Here is a 20105-nt window from a genome sequence, read left to right as displayed (position 1 = left end):
GGTATGTGATATTAATTACTATCTCTAGCAACCACAGATCCCCCAAGGACTGGGAACACAGTGAAGGTGTTAAGGGAACTATTTTTTTTTTTTAAACAGCATCCCAAAACCATTTAATTCATCAGTCTCTGGGGAGGGCTGAGTGGCACAGATAGACAGCTAATTCATTAGCCACTCAAGTTTATACACACTTGAGCTATGTTGGGCACACAGAACGACTGGAGCTGAGGCTTGTAGTGGAAAACTGCTACCCAGAGTCTTATAAAGTGGCAGACGGCAGGCAGTCATGTTTAAAGGCTGGCGTCACTTTTCATTAAAAAGCTCCCTGAAGTACTTTTTTTAAGTTTGTTTTATTTATTTAATTTAGTAGTCGCCAATTGATTTTACCCCATTTTTTCTCCCAATTTGAAATGGCCAACTGCATTTAGGCTCAGCTCATGCAGCCAACCCAGAGATACAGCGTCAGAGGACAACGCAGCGCTGGGCAGCTTACAGGCAAGCCCGCAGGCGCCCGGCCAGCCCTCCACCCCCGGGCGGCGCTCGGCCAATTGTGAGCTCCCATCCATGGTCAGCAGTGGAATAGCCTGGACCCGAACCAGAGACCTCCAGGCTATAGGGCGCATCTGGCACTTCTTAACCAGATGCGCCACTCCGGAGCCTGTGTTTAGTTCATTAACCCTCGTTTTATATCGAATCCACCTAACTGTGCTGTTCTTTGTGATCGATCTCCTCCTAGCGGCTGACAAATTAGTATATACTGACATTAGCACATACCAGTTGCCTCTCAACTACAGAGCTTGCTCATCAGTTGAACGGTAAGACGGTCCTCTTTGAACCTCATGGTTTGCAGTTTGCGTCCGACCCTTGCCTTTCCATTCAATGGGCTTGAGATGCCAATTCATTACAGTGGTACGTTATGGGAAATAACCATGACCCCCCCCCCCCCCCCCCCCATGGATCCCTTGAGACACCTACCAACACCTTGTTGAGTCCATGCCGTGTTGTGTCAAGCCTGTGAGCAGGACAAACGGTGGCCCAACCAGTTACTATTATTATGTTCAGTTGTTCAGTAAAGTAGCCAGGCAAAGTAGATCTTAATTTGAGCCTGCCTACCGTTGCACACGCTTCATATACTGTATAACATTAAAAAACGTGGTTAATAGAACTTCATTGTAATACTATTATTGTTATTAGTGTATGTGTGGAATGCTGTGAAGGTATATTTTAACATAACGTGGATGCCAATTAAAACTAAGCCTATTTAGAAACCAAGGCCACACCTTATTTAATATAAAAGGGGGGGGGGGGGGCGTTTACGTCATCATCCACGACCAAGCTTCAAAATTAAAAAGTTCGACGCCAACTTAACTCCAGGTGTTAAAAACGAAGATCTTGACAGCAAATGACTGTATAGCCTTGACATTTAAGAACGCACATGAAGAGCTACAGTGCATGTTCGAGGCTAAATAGGTTAATTAGTGTGTAGACCGAGAAACACTTTTCAAATGGTCTGGGGAAAAGAACAAAAACTACAGCAGCGTATAAAATGTTTTTTTTTTTTTTTTTTATATAATAGGCCTACACTTTTTTCCCACAGTCTTAAAATAACACAAAACATCTCTAAGTAACAAATTAAGAAAAAAAAGATCAAATACAATATTTACATTTGTTTATAAAACAAGCACAGATGATCCTCATAAACTGTGATACGCATCCTGTTTGATTTACATGTTTAATGGATGCATTCGATGGATGGTTTAATACGATTCTGTGCATACTGATATATGGTTATATATTTATTTATTTAACCAGGAGATTTACCCATTAAGAAAACCGAGGCCTAATTTACAAGGGAGTCCTGGAAAACAATAAAAAAAAAGACAATTGTAATGTACAAACAACACAATAAAAACGTGTGGTTCAGCCGCAGCATACATCTATCTAAAAATACTACAAATCTTTATTATTGTTATTATTTATTTCTTAGCAGACGCCCTTATCCAGGGCGACTTACAATTGTTACAAGATATCACATTATTTTTTTTATTTTTTTTACATACAATTACCCATTTATACAGTTGGGTTTTTACTGGAGCAATCTAGGTAAAGTACCTTGCTCAAGGGTACAGTAGCAGTGTCCCCTACCAGGAATTGAACCCACAACCCTCCGGTCAAGAGTCCAGAGCCTTAACCACTACTCCACACTGCTGACTCTTATTGTTAATATTGGACTGCAGGAGAAGCATTAGCAGCAGCCTCTAAGCAATTTATCCAATATGATCTTTAAAACCAGAGAAGGAGAGATTATCAAATCCCATCTCCATGCTCTGATGGAAAACAATTCCACGTCTTCTGGAGCTGATAGACAAAAGATAATTCTCCCGTACGTGCGGAACAGCCAATTCGACACAAAGGACTGGATATCCGGGCTTAACACCTGTGACTCGAGTATCATAAACTGAAAGCAACAAAGATAAGACATGGATTAATACTACTCAAACAGTACAAAATACACCATATGATATTAGGGCACACACACAAAATACATAAATAAACCCTTCTACTTTTTATTTTGAAATAGTATGTGCCTTATTTAGCCTGTGACTGGTGATACGACACGCTACTGTGTAAGGCACATACGAAATAAATACACGAAAACGGCAGGATTGAATGTGTTCAGCGTGTCATCACATGTATTAACAGAACGGGGGGTTTCATTAGTAAGTACGCAGACTAAGTAGTTGAATTTAAACCCGCCCGCTCAGAGCTGCTGAAAACGAGAGGCTGGGGACAGATTTAATCTGTCACGCGTTTGGTCTTCAGCGCAGTCTGTCAGAAGGAGCGGTTCTGTCAGCGTGTGCTTCGTCTTGTAGTGTTTGCAGACTCTCCACCAAGTGAGCCTGTTGCATATATTGAGACGAACGGCCTTTTCTTTTCTTTTTTTTTTTGTAGCACTGAAAACAAGTCATTCTTCCCGAACGATGTATCGCCGCTTGACAGAGAGGTTGCATTGTCTCTGAAGTGAAACGCAACAGTGGGATCAACAAACTGGGAAGGAAAAAAAGTGACTGAGATGCCGAACGGTAATCCTTATTGTTCGTTCTGCAAGTGAGGTTAGCGTGCTGTTATTTATCTCTTATTTTTATGAATGGTGCGTTTTTAATATAATGCTGCTATTGTATCGTGATGTTTTTTTTGTGTGGGTGTATTTGACTTAGTTCACGCAACTTTGGATAACTTATAAGGATATATAGCTTTTAGGATGCAGTTACCACATTTAAAATAAGTGTTTCTGAAAACTAACGCAAATGTGCTTGTTTTATTTTTTATTTTATTTTTCACATTCTTTCTCCATGCTTATACTGTGCATTTACCACAGCTGGCCGCCGTTTTTTAATATGCTTTACCGTACCTCTCAATGCTTTCCAGTGCTATCGATGATTTACCCTGCGTTCACTGTGCTTTATTACCATTTTCTATGCTTTTACAATAGGAAACTAAAAATAAGCATGTGGCAATAGGCTAGTTAGTTTCTCTGAATGTACCCCTACAGCAGCTCCATAAAAGGTGAAAGAACATCAGTGGTAAACATTTTATGTTTATTTAAAAATCTATTTAACAAAACTGAAAATAATTTAAAATAAAAAAAAAATGAAATTAAAAAAACACACACACACAGAGAAATGACAAATAAACTGCAATGCTGGTAATAATGCAAGTGTTTTCAAAGTCTATATAAAAGCTAGATTCAGCTGTTGCAGTTTCCACAGGGCTAAGTAATCCCTCAGAACTGGACTCGGTTGAAGTATTCATTATCTTAATTTACTGCGGGCCATTTCTGTTTTTGCATTTTATAGCCAACAGCAAATCACTGTATAGCTACAAGACTTGTGAGTTACAATGCCACTTAGGCAGTCGAAAGCAAATTTATGATGTACTCTAGAATCAATAAAGGGCTCGGAGTGGTAACCACATTCAGATTGCATTAATGTGCGAGTACTTCATGTAATTCAGACACTGACTGAGAAAACATACAGCTATGGCCAAAAGGTTTGCATCACCCTATAGAATGAACTCATTTTGCTTCCTAAAGTCGAACGAAACCTGCTGAATAGTGTTATGTAAACATACTGAATTGCATAGCACTGCTTTGTAGTTTTCCATACACTTAACGAAAAATGTGACATTTCGAAATGTAACATCAAATATTGTGCTACTATTATACTATTGTGCTACTATTTGATTACATTATGTTAAATCAAAGATCTAAATTATGTCCCTATATAGATATAGATATAGATATATAGATAGATAGATATATGGATAATGTATAATTTTTTTATGTCTTAATCCTAAAATTATAGGTGTTGCAAAACTTTTGGCCACAGCTCTACTGTAGGGCTTCAGTTTTTAATTGTGAATCAGCTATTATTATTATTATTATTTATTTCTTAGCAGACGCCCTTATCCAGGGCGACTTACAATTGTTACAAGATATCATTAGGTACATTATTTCACATTATACAGATATCACATTATTTTACATACAATTACCCATTTATACAGTTGGGTTTTTACTGGAGCAATCTAGGTAAAGTACCTTGCTCAAGGGTACAACAGCAGTGTCCCCCACTGGGGATTGAACCCACAACCCTCCGGTCCAGAGCCCTAACCACTACTCCACACTGCTGCCCAGCTATACCTTATAACAGTAAATCAATCTCTTGGTGATAAAGTAACACCAGTACAGTATGACATTTTAATATGCAATCTTCAGGAGAAAAAAACAAACAAAACAAAGGACTTATTTGAACTCCTTAGCCTCTGTTACGGTAGAACGATAATGTTTGCCAATATTCTTCGCTTCCATATGCCATCTCTTCAGTTAAAAACCAAAAAACAAAACGCTGCACTGAAATTCATGTTGAGAGAGAAAGAAACTAGCACTGTCATCGTAATAGATTGAGGGAACATCTGCCAATTATGATTAGAATATGGAGATTTACTTTAAATAGATAGACAAGAGGTAACAAAGAAAAACAGCAAATGAAGTGGGGCCAGGCAGAAGCCTATCAGAGTAAATGACCAATTATTTGTTCCCTTTACCTAGCTCATAACAGCTCTTTAGAAAAGCCTTCAAATACAACTAAAAGCATGCATATGCATAATATATTCCCTTTATTATTAAACAGTGAGAAGTGGAAACCTGTACACTGTTCACGAAAGCCTTTGAATGCAACTAAAATCGTGCACATCATACCTAGTAATATACACATCCAGAAACTTATTACTAGAAAGCAAGAAACAATATAGACTCTTCATGACAGGCTTCAAGCACGACTGAAAACACGCACGGGCTAGTACAGTAATATCATACAGCCGTGTGCACATGTATTAGAACACCCCATCGCGTCTGTAGTTTTGATTTGTTGTGCAGATGAAATCAAACCCCTGGAACTGAAAATCTGGGAACATTGTCCAAATAGGCCTCACATGCAATTCATTTAAAATTAGTAAAATAGCAAGAGAAAAGGAAATCCACAAATGGTCAAATGCACGAGACTTGGAGGAAGAGGAAGCTGGCTTGGACGTGGGCTCGGAGGACGCCCACTGAACCTTCGAGTCTCGTGAGCCATGTGGGGGATTGATGTGTTGAGGTGAAAAGCGATTGGGCATTTCAAATTGGGAGAAAATTGGGGAGGGTGATAATAATTGGACACACTAAATATCTTAACTATTCTATGGTGTTTCCAATCATTCTGAGTGGTTCTGAGTGCTCCAATATTACTTAACCTCATTCTCTAAAAAGCCTTTACCTTGCTTTGAACTTGCGTTGAGCTTTCAGTGTGATTTTTTTAACTCTTTTTTATTTTAAATACCGGGGCGAGGTAACCCCCACTCCTTTTTCTCTTTTGTTGTTATCTTTTTATATTTGTAAGCATGCGTGTTTCTGTTGCCCTTGGTGTAGTAAGCATGTTTGTAGCGTGTTGGGCAGTCTGAATGAAGTTCCTTATGGCACCTAAAATGGACCTCATGCTTCATGGTGTAACGCACACCCCAGAGGTTACTGTGCAAACAATTTACATCAACTCAAAAAAAGCTTTGTTAAATGAATCTAAACTGACTGTCCTGTGGCTGTGATTTATTGCTTTGTGGCAGCTTGCCTAATGTCCTAGTTTCTGTTCATTAACTGTGTTCATTTCACTTTTCAATGCATTGCATTATATTGCATTGCAGGACATCAATCAGCATGGCTCTAAATAGTATTTGCTTGCACTCCACAATGCATTCTCTTATCTTTCATTAAGTTAGTACCAGGAGTGGCACTGTTTTTACAGCGCATGGCTCAATAACTTGCCAATCACTTACTTTCATTTAAGCCTTCCTGAAAGTCACTAGTTAGTATGAGGGCTTGTTCCATCTGCACAAATACATTGCTGTGAAGGAGGCTGTGTGGTCCAGTGGTTAAAGAAACCACCTCAGCCACTGGCTCATTGTGTGACCCTGAGCAAGTCACTTAACCTCCTTGTGCTCTGTCTTTCGGGTGAGACGTAGTTGTAAGTGACTCTGCAGCTGATGCATAGTTCACACACCCTAGTCTCTGTAAGTCGCCTTGGATAAAGGCGTCTGCTAAATAAACAAATATATTGCTGTCTTTAACATTATTAACAGTGTTATGTTGACCTTTTAAACTGGTATGCAGTAACATTATAATATCTTTAAACAGTGCCTTTCAAAGTTGACCTCCATCACAAAGCACTTTACAGAGGTAGGCTGTGAACTGTGTGTTATATGCAGAGTCGCTTACAATAGGACATTGATTTAACATCTTATCCACAGGACGGAGCACAAGGAGGTTAAGTGACTTGCTCAGGGTCACACAGTGAGTCAGTCAGTGGTAGAGGTGGGATTTGAACCGGTGACCTTCTGGTTACAAGCCCTGGACTTTAACCACTGGACCACACTGCCTCCTATGTACGCAGTAACGTTATTTTAACTCTCTCATGCATGGCAACCTTGTATGGAGACGGATTAAAAAAAAACTGAATCTTTAAATGGGGACATATGGAAGATGGTAATACATTATAGCCTCATATGAGGATGCTATATGTACAGCGGTATCGGCGCTATGCTATAGTGCGAGAGGTTCCGGGTTCGCGCCCACCCTTTGCCTGTGTGTGGATTGCCTCGTCCTGTGTGATGCACCTGCCTGCGGTGTCAGAATTGGGATGCAGGTACGCCCTTCTATTCCGATGTCCCGTTTTTTTTGTTCCTCAGAGGTGGAAACCTTACTGGTCATTGATATCATTCAGCCAGAAACCACTCCATCAGATCATCAAAATAGTTATAAAAACTCAATTTTATAGTCATAAAAAGAGTGCTGCACTTTTAAGAATATACTGTAACATAATAAACGTATATATGAACAATGCACTAGGTGCTCGCTCTCTCTCTCTCTCTCTCTCTCTCTCTCTCTCTCTCTCTCTCATACATACACTGAGACTGTGTTACCAAGGTTTCCATCTCCACCCACACCCTTTTCACTTCCTGCTCCATGTCACCGTGGAGACAGTGTAGACTACAGTGGTATCACAGTCAATACTCTTTATACAGATGGATGTGTTGAAGATAGCAAGGTATTGACTGGAGAAAGTATGTTTATAGACAATTCTATGAAGATAGATAGATAGCGCAGCAGTGTGGAGTAGTGGTTAGGGCTCTGGACTCTTGACGGGAGGGTCGTTGGTTCAGTCCCAGGTGGGGGACACTGCTGCTGTACCCTTGAGCAAGGTACTTTACCTAGATTGCTCCAGTAAAAACCCAAATGTATAAATAGGTAATTGTATATAAGAATAATGTGATATCTTGTAACAATTGTAAGTCGCCCCGGATAAGGGTGTCTGCTAAGAAACAAATAACAATGATAGTAGATAGATCAATCTTTTTTATCTATGAGAGAGAGGTTAGCTGGCCCACAGCTAACCTACAATAACTACAATTAATATTGAAGAGAAAGTGCTAGAGCTTCAAATGACATTTTTACTTTACAGACTGGGTAAGATTTAGAAATCTTGTAGCAGAACAAGCAATCAATGATTTGACCATATTGCATGTTTTTTTTACATACCTGATAAAGAATGCAGAGCTTGAAAAGAGGTCATGATTTCAATCTCCCTGTGCCTGGAACTAAAGAAGCAGCTTTTCAAGGTTTCATTCTTCAGATCCTGTGCGCTCCAACCTCAACCTCTGCTTTAATAGATGAAAACAAATCCATAATTGCTTAACCCTCAAACCATTTTTGACGTAATTGCCTGACTAGAGTCAAGTAACAAAAATAACATGACATCAATCTGCAAAGTGCCTCCTGCAGAAAGCGCTGTACAGATGAATAATGGTTTGCTTTAGCTGGCTTCCTGATGCAGGACTAATGTCATATTTCCATCAGCACCATCAACCCTGTCTGAGTTTTAAGTGGTTCCTGCTAACAAAATAATCGCATTCATGTGCTATGCCATGCACATCCATTTACTATGTAGGGCTGAAATGTGTAGTTTTGAATCTATGATAAATTGTATGACACTAGATTTAAGAAATGTATTTGGAAGCCTTACTTTCATGGTCCTTTCAGTGAAACTGTCCCCACACCTTCAGGGCCTAATTTCCTACTAGCTGTCAATAACCAATCAGCTGTTTCTCATAAGCCAATGCACTAATATTTCATTGTAGATATAACTTGCTGTAATCCTAACTTGTTGCATCCTAGTTCACATTGCATATTAGTAGTATTATTTGCACTGTAAACTACACTGTATTTAAATATGAAGCTTGCATTCCAACCCTTTACTACCCTGTAACACCTGTAAGTCATCTTAGATAAAGGTGTCTGCAAAATAAATAAATAAATAAATAATAATATACTGAGCATCAAAAGAAACGTATCACTTATATTTTAGCATCAAAACTAACGTATCACTAGATGTGATTGAAAAATAACTCCTGTTTTAGAGCAGGTGCAGTGACTTTTTATTGTGCTGATTAACAATTGACATCGCGAAGATGCTGCAAAATGATCTGTTCGTGGCCTGTCATTGACAGGGAGTGTCTGGTTATACCGTCTCGACCAGGTTTGAAATTGCTGGCTGTGAGCACCCAAGACGGCGAGCCACAGCACGCTGCCCTAGTCCAGCCTCCAACATACCGATCGCACGAAGGCGCTGCTCTCTTGACAAACGTGGCATGTTGTTTTTTTTCTGTGATTTTTCTTTATTGCTTTTATTCAAGCTTGCAATTCAACAGCTGAAATCACTCCATATCCAGTGTATATTGATGCTCGGAATAATAATAATAATAATAATAATAATAATAATAATATTAATAATAATAAACTGATACACTTTGCATGCTTTGATCCGAAGACACTGCTGAGGTAAAAATGACAAATTTACTCAAAGACTGCTTGAAATGTATCCGGTGACAAAATTGCAATATATACTGAGATAGTATATCAATCACTATCAAAAAGATGCAATGCAGAGGGGACCCATGCATAAAATCTGCTATAAATGCAACACGCTCTCTACTGCACAGAACAGTGTTTCTCCCTTACCTTAAACTTACTGTAAGAATTACCGAAGTACTGTAAGAATTCTCCACCTTATTCAAAATGAAAGAATATTTGAATAGTTGTTGAGTTTTGAAACAATACTCCAGTGTTTAACAGTATACACTCTGTGTGTCCATACACACACATTTTAAAGGACTTCAGAATGGCTTCTTTCATTTGCTGCGTGTCCCAACCATGACCTCAGCTTAATGGGGAAAATAAATCAATTTCTGGTTAACTTCAAGCAACCCTCAAACAAAATGCCATCAATCTCATAGCTATCGCACTAAGTACAGATTCATGGCTGTATGTGTTTGGTCCTGTAAGAAAAAACACACAGCAGTTTATCATTTCTGGGATGTGGGAAATAAAATCGTAATGAGTATGAGGTCTCCAAAGACATCGAACATGAAGAATTGCCCTGAATAGGTTTGAGTTAATGAGATGTCCGACATGGAAAAGGTACGGCTCATTTCTGTACCACTTCTCTGGGAAATGTTTGAGGGTCATGTTTTTTTCTCGTTTTGAATCTGATTTATGTGTGAAATATTTCTTCTAAAAACTACTGTTGAACAAAAGGAGAAACGAAGCACATTTCACAAGCTGAAAACAATGTGTATATTTAAGCAACATATTCCAAAACACTGCAAGTGAAATGCTACCAGTTCTAAAAACAAATTCTAAAATTAAAGAATACCCCACAAAATACTAGGGTTGTGAGACTGACGCAGTGCGATTACGCAACAGATGTCGCAACTTTGCAATCCTGTTTTTTCTGACCACCCTTGAAATGGCTGCACTTCATTAGTCCTGCCACCAGATGGCAAAAGAGAGCAGATAATGCATTAAACAAAACAGCAGGGAGCGCTGTGGACTTAAGAAGACAGTCATGCATTTTGAGAGCCGTTATGTACATGTGATGGTCCTGATGGACTGCTTGTATGATGCATAAGATCAAATGATCATTTAATGATGGACTATTTTGTTAAAGGCATAAATTACATGGGAGTGTATTTTATTCATACCAACTGTAAAACACACATATTCTTCATTCAAGAATCACCTGGTGAACTACAACAAGCTATGCTGTGCTTCTGTCTCGTATCATGATGGAAAGGATACAGACATCTGTTACGATATATCATATTAAGAAAGCATTGCAATTCATCGATACACAATGAATTGTTACACCCCTATCAAATACAAATATATATTTTTTTTTTTTTTTTTTAAGATATTCTTGAACTGTTTTATCCCATTTGTTGGTTTTCCGTATTGAATGTACTTTGAGATGAAAAGCTGCAGGACACAACCCTGACAAACCTCTTAATCTGTATTTCTGTATACACTCAAAATGGAATACACGTCATGCATGTTTTTTGCATTTTGATTTTGAATGTGCTGCTCAAATTTGTTTGTCATCAACTGCAATGACCACCCCTCTAAGGATTTTTTTCTTTAACAATCAGGATTAATCACAACAAACCGGGATATTTTAGATGGCCGTAATCATAATCAACTAATCATAAATTCTATGCTCGATTTTTCGACTGAATTCAACTAACAGCTTCCTCTTACTCGCAGGTCTGGCAGCGGGATGGCATTGGCGAAGGGTTTGCTGTTACTGCTGAACGAGAGCCAGGCTGGTTTGGCAGCGGCTCAGGGGAACGGCACAGCAGACTGGGGAAGAGGAGGAGGGAACGGCACAGACCAGGAACGCCGGCATTTCTACAACTTCTACGCCATGCTGCTCACCCTGCTCATCTTCACCATCGTGTTCGGGAACGTGCTGGTGTGCATGGCCGTGTCGCGAGAGAAAGCTCTCCAGACAACCACCAACTACCTGATCGTCAGCCTGGCCGTGGCAGATCTTCTCGTGGCCACGCTGGTCATGCCATGGGTCGTGTACCTGGAGGTGAGATCTCAGCGAGACTCCTTTAAAAATGTTTATAATACAGAAAAGTAGCGTTGTCTCCGAAGCTACTGAGTAGAGACAGTCCATATCCGAGGATAACTGAATTCCTCGGAAATCTCGGAATTCGCTAGATCCCGCGGAATTCGCAGTCTTCCATAAATTCGCAGCTAAATCTTACCAGTTATCATAGTCATTAAAAAGAAACTGCGGGCTCCCGAGTGGTGCATCCAGTAAAGGTGCTCCACGTGGAGTGCAGGATGCGCTCTAGTCTGGATGTCACAAGTTCGAATCCAGGCTATTCCACAGCCGACCGTGGACGGGAGCTCCTAGGGGGTGGGCACAATTGGCCGAGCGTCGCCCGGGGGGAGGGAGGGTTAGGTTTGCCAGGGTGTCCTCGGCTCACCGCGCACCAGCGACCCCTGTAGTCTGGCCGGGCGCCTACGGGCTTGCCTGTAAGCTGCCCGAGAGCTGCGTTGTCCTCCGACGCTGAGTCAAAAATGCTTGCTATATTAAATTGGTTAACCCATAAATTTAAAGTGCTTAACCCATAAATTGTTTTATATTATTATCTTTACTTGATTTTACAAGCCATTAGTAATACACATACTAAACACATAAAATGCACCACAGAACACTCTGCAGTTTAAATGTCAGCAGTTTTTGCATATTTCCCTGCAGATCTGGACTGCCTCTAGCCATGAGCCCTTAAAATATTTAAGTGCAGTCAGAAAACTCATGCATTAGATTATGTATTAAAACAGACTTGACAACTCTATTGCTTTATACATATTTTCGTGACATTCTTTGGCCGTTGGCCTCACCTTTCGAGGTTCCTTGCCCATAAATTAGCTTGCAGATAAGTAGAGAGGCTGACCGTAGGGAAAGCCATGGGCAGGTGGACAGGATAGCTGCCCTCCCCGTTGGACGAAGCCAAAAAAAGCAGATGGAGGCTGGGGGGGAGGAGGAGGCGCACTCTGGCACAGAGCAGGGGTTGATAGGTCAGATTTGTAACGTGTGCAAAGGACAGTCCTTCCTCCCAGACCTGTTTTTAAACTTCATCTAATGTCGTTTGAAGACGCTTTAAAAATGCAATAACGGGTTAACTCAGAAAAGCTTTATATTCTTGAAAGGGGTGGCCTTTCAAGAACTTTCTTTGTGGTTTCTAATTAAAAAACACTAGGAGGTCTTAGATGTAATATCTTTCTTTAGATCAATTTGAAGCGCTGAAGCGCCCATCACACTAGAAATGTACTTCCAAGCACAGCAGGTTTTATGCCCTCGCTTCCAACATTAGGCACATTAGGAGACACTATAAAAGGATGAGGACATCAAAAAAAGGAGTTTGTTTTGAGAGTTGCAAGTGCTGTTGCTCAAATAGATTTTGTGTTCATATGACCAGTTTTCTGCAGAAATAACAAAACAGCTGTTTCTTTTCAACACTCTTTGCTATTACCTGCTTAGTGGATTTCAAAAGGCTTTGAAAGGCTGGCGTTTTTGACAGGCATTATCTAAAACAGGGGTCTGCAACCCTGGTCCTGGAGAGCTCCTATCCAGCAGGTTTTATAGCTGTCTTTACATCATCAATGGCTAAAGTAGGGTACTTGGACCAAGGGCTTCCTGAGAGAGGGTGTTGCCCACAGTTCCATGAAGTTGTGGGATATGTTTTAGCTTCACTGTAGGTGGAGTTGAGGGCAGGCTACTCGATTGACAGGGTTAAGAAAGCATAATAGATTAATTAACCCCTGCCAATCATTTCGCTTTTCCATCAACAAGCCCATCTCCTAGCTTTTGTAAACCACTCTGTTGTGTGAGTGAGTTCACCAGGGAAAGGAGCTAAACTCTGCATAAAAAAAATAAAAAATAAAGACTGTGTAGCGTTGTTAATAAAACAAAAAGTTGCTTGTATTTGCTAGAGGGGAGGAAGGACTAGCTCTCCCTACGTTAATCATAGATGGTGTAGAGACAAGTTTTAGGTCTCAGAGTAGTCAGGCTTTTTGTTGGCTTTTGTTTGTGTTCTTAAAGGCCCAGAGGCTTATAGTTTTGCTTTGCCAAATAAAAAAGCGCTGGTAGCACTAAAACCTGTGTTAAAGGGGCTGTCTCCACCTTCACCCACATGCAGAAATAATGACAGTGTCCTGCCACACTGACCACAGGGGGCGCTATATCACAGTGCTAACCAAGGCTTTTAAATTCTTATTTCTTATTAGTAACAATATCACTGCCCCCACTGTTTGTCTTTTTTAGTTTTTTTATCCGCTTCATGTTTTAGTATTTAGTATATAGAATAGATGTTTTCTATCCTATTTTCCAAAAAAGTGAACTTAGCTGGAAAATATATAAAACTATAAACTGTCTATGAATCAGATCCACCTCCAACAGGACAGCCCATTACAGCCTTGGACAGAAGGAGGCTGCAAAACCATGGCATGTTGCGATGCTGGTGTATTGGCATGTTTATTTTTTAATTTTTTGCACACTATGCAAAGTTAACAGATGAATTATGCATTTCATATCAAGTGCATGGCTGCCACCCAAAGCTGTCAACCTTCTCCAACTCAACTGGTCTAATTATGCCATGCAGAGATGCAAGGCATTAATAATAAATGGCAGATGAGCCGCGTTTCTGTCTTGACATGAGATGAAAGTCATTATAAAGTGCAGGAAAGGCGAGATTGCAGTAAACAACCCTAATCAACTGAATGAGTTAGCCTCCAGAATGCATTGATTTAGCATCCGAGTTCGAATGAATGTGATGCTGGTAGAAGGTACAGGGCCATATTCTGAGTGACAAGTTCAAGAAATAAAACATTTCTAATTATAAGCATGATTTAAGTCTGAACTGTCCTACCTTTTTTACAGCTATGGCCAAAAGTTGTGCATCACCTTGAATTTTAGGATTGAGACATAATTAGTTCATTCTTTCGGGTGATGTAAAACTTTTGGCCAGTGCTGTACAATTTAAAAAAAAAACTCTTTTTCCTCTGAAAATTTTCCCCTGCCTTGGCACTTACTACAAATTAGGCCCATGGCGAGCAGCTGGATGACTCCTGAGAACTAATTATCGAAACCAGCTGATTATTTATTTATGTCTTTGCAGATGTTCTTTCAGAAAAGATTGTTTGACCTACTGTGTGTTCGCTTTGCTCCCCCACTCCTTTATAGCTGAAATAATTATTCCTGAGAACTGTTTTTTTTTTTTAAAGGAATTTTAGAAAGTTGTTTGGGATGTGATGTTAGGTTGCTGCACGTAGTGTAACTGGGAACTGTTTTTTTATTTTAATTGTAATTTATTTTATTTTTAAGCACTAATGCTAGGTTGATGTGCATAGTGTACTGGGAACTTTTTTTTTCAATGAATGTTAGATATGGTAAATCAAAGCACATAAAAAAAGAGAGAAACGTAAAGAGTAAAAAAGGATCAGTGACGGCTATTTGCCCAGCCTGACCTTTGTTTGTGTATTTTTTGTGTTCGTGATTTTTGTTATGTTCAAATCTTTTATTTTCACGGGTGAGCAAGTGTGTGTTTTTTTGTTTAAACATTTTATTTATGCGTGTTGTGCTGAATAAAAACGGCCCAGCCTTTACCTGCAGTACTTCCCTGGTGTCAGTTTCCTTCCTGCTTCTGCCTGACGTCAGACCACTCAGTGAACCTGTCACAAGGGAACATTTGGTCTGAATCGCCCAGTGATAAACACATGAAAACTCAACATTAAAGATACTGAAAGGATTTCTAATCGTTTATTCTTTGAATGTATTAAGTTTCTTTCTGTATGTCTAAATGTAGCTCTTTAGTTCTAGATCAGAAGTGTCAAACTCAGTTCCTGGAGGGCCACAGTCTCTTCCGGAGGGCCACAGAGCTCTCAGTTTCTTAATTGGTCTAATTATTTGATTAACTCCAGGCCTCAAAATGTTTCCCACCTTGAATCAATTTTTAAAAATCAACTGTGAAAGACTTTGAAGAAATATGAGACACATCCAATTGAACAAATAATTAGATCAGTTAAGTTGAGTGAGAGCTGCAGTTGGAATGAAAACCAGAAGACCCTGCAGGGGCCCTCGAGGACCGGAGTTTGAGCCCCCCGCTGCTCCGGAGGGTTTCCGTTTCCTTGACCCACCTCGTTCTCTTCCTGGCAGGTGGTGGGCGAGTGGCGCTTCAGTCTGATTCTCTGTGATGTCTTCGTCACCCTCGATGTCATGATGTGCACGGCCAGCATCCTTAACCTCTGTGCGATCAGCATTGACAGGTAACTACAGTACAGCGCTGATAGACTAACAAGCTTAATACAAACGCAAACGTTATTCCATTTCATAATATTGTTTTTTTGAACGGTATGTCTCAATAAAACGCTACAGTAACCGTGTTGGTGCTGTGTTGTAGGTACACGGCAGTTGCCATGCCGATGCTCTATAATACCCGGTACAGTTCAAAGCGCAGGGTTACGGTGATGATTGGAGTGGTGTGGGTGCTTTCCTTCGCAATCTCCTGCCCTTTGCTTTTCGGTCTCAACAACACAGGTGAATCATAATTCTTACCAGTACTGCGAATCCCTTCTACTTCAATTATTTTAAAACAAATACAGTACCATCGACTCATTGTTCTTTTTGTAATACTGTCAATATAATTGGCTTGAGGAAAAAGTATATATTGTTCTATGCCCCTTTTGCTCAGATATTGTGTGTGTGTGTGTATATATATAGATAGATAGATAGATAGATAGATAGATAGATAGATAGATAGATAGATATACTGTTTGTAGTAGATTACATCAAACCAACATTATTCATAGTACATTATTCATACAGTTTTGGCCAAAAGTTTTACATCACCCTATAGAATAAACTAATTTGGCTTCATGAAGTCGAATGAAACCTGCTGAATAATGTGACGTTAATTGAATTACACACCGCTTTCTAGTCTGCCATATACATAAACGAAAAACTTACAAACATGTGAAAAATGTGACTTTTCGAAATCTAACATGAAACGTACCACTTTGTGGCTTCTGGTTGACTTTTGTCATCTAATTTCTTGTAGTTTCTTTGATGACATGATGTTATATAAATAAATAACGTTCATACACCTTTTTTAAAAAAAAAAAAAAAAAACTTTATCCAAACATTCTAGGTGATGCAAAACTTTTAGCCATAGCTTTACATATATTTAAAGTAATTCCACAATAACAGTGACCATACAAATTGGGAACACTGTTTCATTTTCCACATATGACATTTATTAAACAACGTCTGTGAGAAGTAAGCTCAAATGACAGCTGTTGTGTAAAGTATTGTGCCGTGACATGTTTTGCAGTGACGAGAGAGCTTACGAAGTGCAGCATTGCTAACCCTGCCTTTGTGGTGTACTCCTCCATCGTCTCGTTCTACGTTCCCTTCATCATCACACTGCTGGTCTACGTGCAGATCTATGTGGTGCTGCGGCGGCGACGGAAACGCGTGGCCACGCGACGCAACAGCACGGGAGCCAGGCCCGACCCACAACCCTCCATCAAGGTGCTGCTGGTATTTATACGAATGCATACACAGCAGTCCACAAATTCATTAGAACGTCCCATTGTAGTTTACTGGACTCCATGCATGACCGACTGTACAAAAGAAAGTCTGTGGAAACAACTTCAAGAACAATAGTGTGCCCCAGAGATTTTGAGACACAGACACTGTGCCAAAAAGCTGCCAAGCTGTTATTGACGCCAAAGGTGGCCGTATTAAATATTAGCATGAAAGGCATTTTCAGACACTTTCCAACGAGCTGTGTTTTTAGTCATGTGAAATGAGTTTGCAAAAACGAATAACTGATTTCTGCCGTACATTCATGCATTTTTCTTCTGATATCCAGAACAAATGTACTCACCCAGAGGATGTCCAGTTGTGCACTTTGATTGTGAAATCCAACACCAGTTTCCCACCCAACAGAAAAAAAGTGGTGAGTATTTTTTTAAAATGCTTTAATACGCTTTCTGTTTCCTTACTAGCATCAGAGCAAACCACAAGACACTTTTCAGCACCTTGTGGAGTCTTTGCCACGTCATGTCAAGGCTGTGTGCAGAGCACAGTGTCCAGGCAGTGTGTGTTACTTGATTTTCACCCCTTGCTTTGTGTACCTGTTGACAGACCCTGGTAAAAGAAGCTGTGGTTCACCCATCAGAGCCAGATCGAGTTTGCTTCCTAGCTGAGCCGGAAAGGACCAGACCAAAGACCACCCTCCTGGGGCTCCAGTCCGTGTCTCAGGCCCCCTCCCGGTCCTTACCCAGTGGAGCAGGCCTGCCCTCCCCTGTGGAAGTGCCGGCCGTGCCCCCGGAACTCAACGGCCACCCCAGACTGAAGCGGGCCTTCGAGGTGCCCCGTGCCACCGGGGATGAAAACGAGAAACCCACCCTCAAATCCACAGTCAAGGGCCGGTTATCCCAGCAGAAAGAGAAGAAAGCCACACAGATGCTGGCCATCGTCCTGGGTGAGTTTGTAGAGGGGTGTCGCGTCAGTGGGCTTGGTCACGTCCTCAAATAAACTACAAAATGAAACCGCAAAATGAAGCCATAATAGTAGTACAATATTATTCCATGTTCGATTTCGAAACATTTAATTTATTTTTTATTTCTCAGTTTTTTGTTAAATATACGGAAAACTACAAAGCAGTATGTAAGTCAATGTGTTAACGTAACCTCATTCAGCAGGTTTAATTCGACTTTGTGAAGGAAAATGTGTTAATTCTATAGGGTGATGCAAAACTTTTGCAGCTGTAGCAAATTCAAACCCTCACCTTTACCTCTTTTCTTTCTCCAGGCGTCTTCATCATCTGCTGGCTGCCTTTCTTCATCACGCACATCCTGCGGGTCCACTGCCTGCAGTGCTACATCTCCCCGGAGCTCTACAGCACCGCCACCTGGCTGGGCTACGTCAACAGCGCTGTCAACCCCATCATCTACACCACCTTCAATGTGGAGTTCCGCAAAGCCTTCATAAAGATCCTGCACTGCTGAGTGAGAGGGTCAGGATACAGGGTGAAGAGAGGGGGTGGGGGCACTCAGCCAGGGCTTCCCAAACCCGGTCCTCGAGACCCCAGAAATTGAGAGCTGCGGCTCATTGAACTAAACTCTTAATTGAACAATTTGGCCTTTTTAGTTGTTCTCAGCTCTTAGAAAAAGCTGCAGAAGTTAACTGTAACATTTTATAAGTACCTGGACATCTGCAGCTTTTGGGAAGCCCTGTACTAAACCCTGGATAACTAGATGTACCTCAGTATTTTATGGTTATCCCTCCTTCCCCCACTTTGAAAAATCCTAACTTGCTGTATATCATGGAGGGAATAAATTATGTGAAACAGTAATCGGATAACGAAGTGCCAGAACACAGATGTTTTAAATTGGTATAATCAGTGCTAAAAAAAAATTGAAAACACTGATTAGTTGTTCTTTTTTTATGAAAACGCACTTCTACCTGAGACAGTGATTTTGAGGATCAAAGTGCTCACCAAGACTTCAAAATGGAATGGAAATGTGCCGAGAGTCTCGACTGATTTCAAAGCGAGTTCAACTCAGTACTACTGACATATGGAAACAGTGTACGGGACTGGAATAGGACTGCTGAACTGTTTTTGAGTAAGGGGAGTTTTAAATAACCCTCCTTAATGAAGAAATGCTGAGAAATAAAATAATAATCAAACTCGTTGTCTGTGGATTTGCTTTCTCAACCTGATGTATATGATGAGCATACGTAAGCTATAAATAAACAATTATTTGTTTAGCTTAATTTCTGTTCTTATCAACTTATTTGTAGATATATTATCCTAAACAGAGCAATGGCAAAAAGGTTTGGCATCACCCTATAGAATTAACACGTTTTGCTTCATAAAGGCGAACGAAACCTGCTGAATAATGTTACGTTAACATATTGAATTACATACCGCTTTGTAGTTTTCCATGTACTTTAACAAAAACTGATCACAGTAAATGACACATCTTGAGGTGATCTAACACATTTGCACACTACTGTGTTTGAAGATAATTTGTTTTTTTAGCATCAATAGCTTCGGTAAATGCTATTTGAATATTTTCAGTTATCTTTAAATCATTCTATCTTAAAAAACAAATGCAGAGAGTATAGAGTATAGTGCAAATATAGTGCATTTCGTTATCATGTATTTCAAATACAGTAGCGGTATGGAAAAGATGGCTTCTCTGTGAAATGTGAGAGGCTTTGACTAGCTCTGACTCTTTGTGTGTCAGCAGTAACCCTATGCATTGGCCTGTATCCAGTATCAAAGCCTGGGCTCTCATCTGATGCCAATCTGATCTATAATGCAACACCTCGCTGTGTCAAACTGATGACTCCTCTTTACACGACCAGCCCTGGGGTGTCAGCTTCTGGCAAACACACTCTCCCAATCCAGGGTGTCTAAGGTATATTACTATCAGTGCTGGGGAAGGTACTTGAAAAAAAGAAATCTGTTAAAAAAAACTGTATCTAGTTACAGGAACTTAATGCTTTGTAACCTGTTACAGTTACACATACGGCAGTGTACAAATTTATTAGAACACCCCATTGCTTCTGTAGTTTTGGTTTGTTGTGCAGATG

At 40.2% G+C, this 20105-nt stretch overlaps 1 protein-coding gene across 3 annotated transcripts; it reads left to right on the top strand.

Annotated features, from left to right (window-relative positions):
- The first annotated feature begins 2573 nt into the window (after positions 1-2573).
- LOC117433922 (D(2) dopamine receptor A-like) lies at positions 2574-18879 on the top strand. 3 transcript variants are annotated; one of them, XM_059009241.1, is made up of 9 exons: positions 2574-2720; positions 2953-3113; positions 11189-11519; positions 15654-15763; positions 15898-16034; positions 16828-17027; positions 17371-17457; positions 17646-17985; positions 18315-18879. In XM_059009241.1, exons 3-9 carry the CDS (start codon positions 11202-11204, stop codon positions 18509-18511), a joined length of 1389 nt encoding a protein of 462 aa, XP_058865224.1. In that variant the 5' UTR covers positions 2574-2720; positions 2953-3113; positions 11189-11201; the 3' UTR covers positions 18512-18879. The 3 variants fall into 3 exon arrangements, with proteins under 3 accessions (XP_058865224.1, XP_058865225.1, XP_034773308.2); XM_059009242.1 differs by lacking the exon at positions 2574-2720 and having other exon boundaries at positions 2765-3083; XM_034917417.2 differs by lacking the exon at positions 2574-2720 and having other exon boundaries at positions 2765-3113.
- The last annotated feature ends 1226 nt before the right edge of the window (positions 18880-20105 follow it).

The sequence above is a fragment of the Acipenser ruthenus genome, chromosome 38 (genome assembly GCF_902713425.1).
Source record: "Acipenser ruthenus chromosome 38, fAciRut3.2 maternal haplotype, whole genome shotgun sequence".
Classification (NCBI taxonomy): domain Eukaryota; kingdom Metazoa; phylum Chordata; class Actinopteri; order Acipenseriformes; family Acipenseridae; genus Acipenser; species Acipenser ruthenus.
This window is presented reverse-complemented; position numbering and strand designations above follow the sequence as displayed.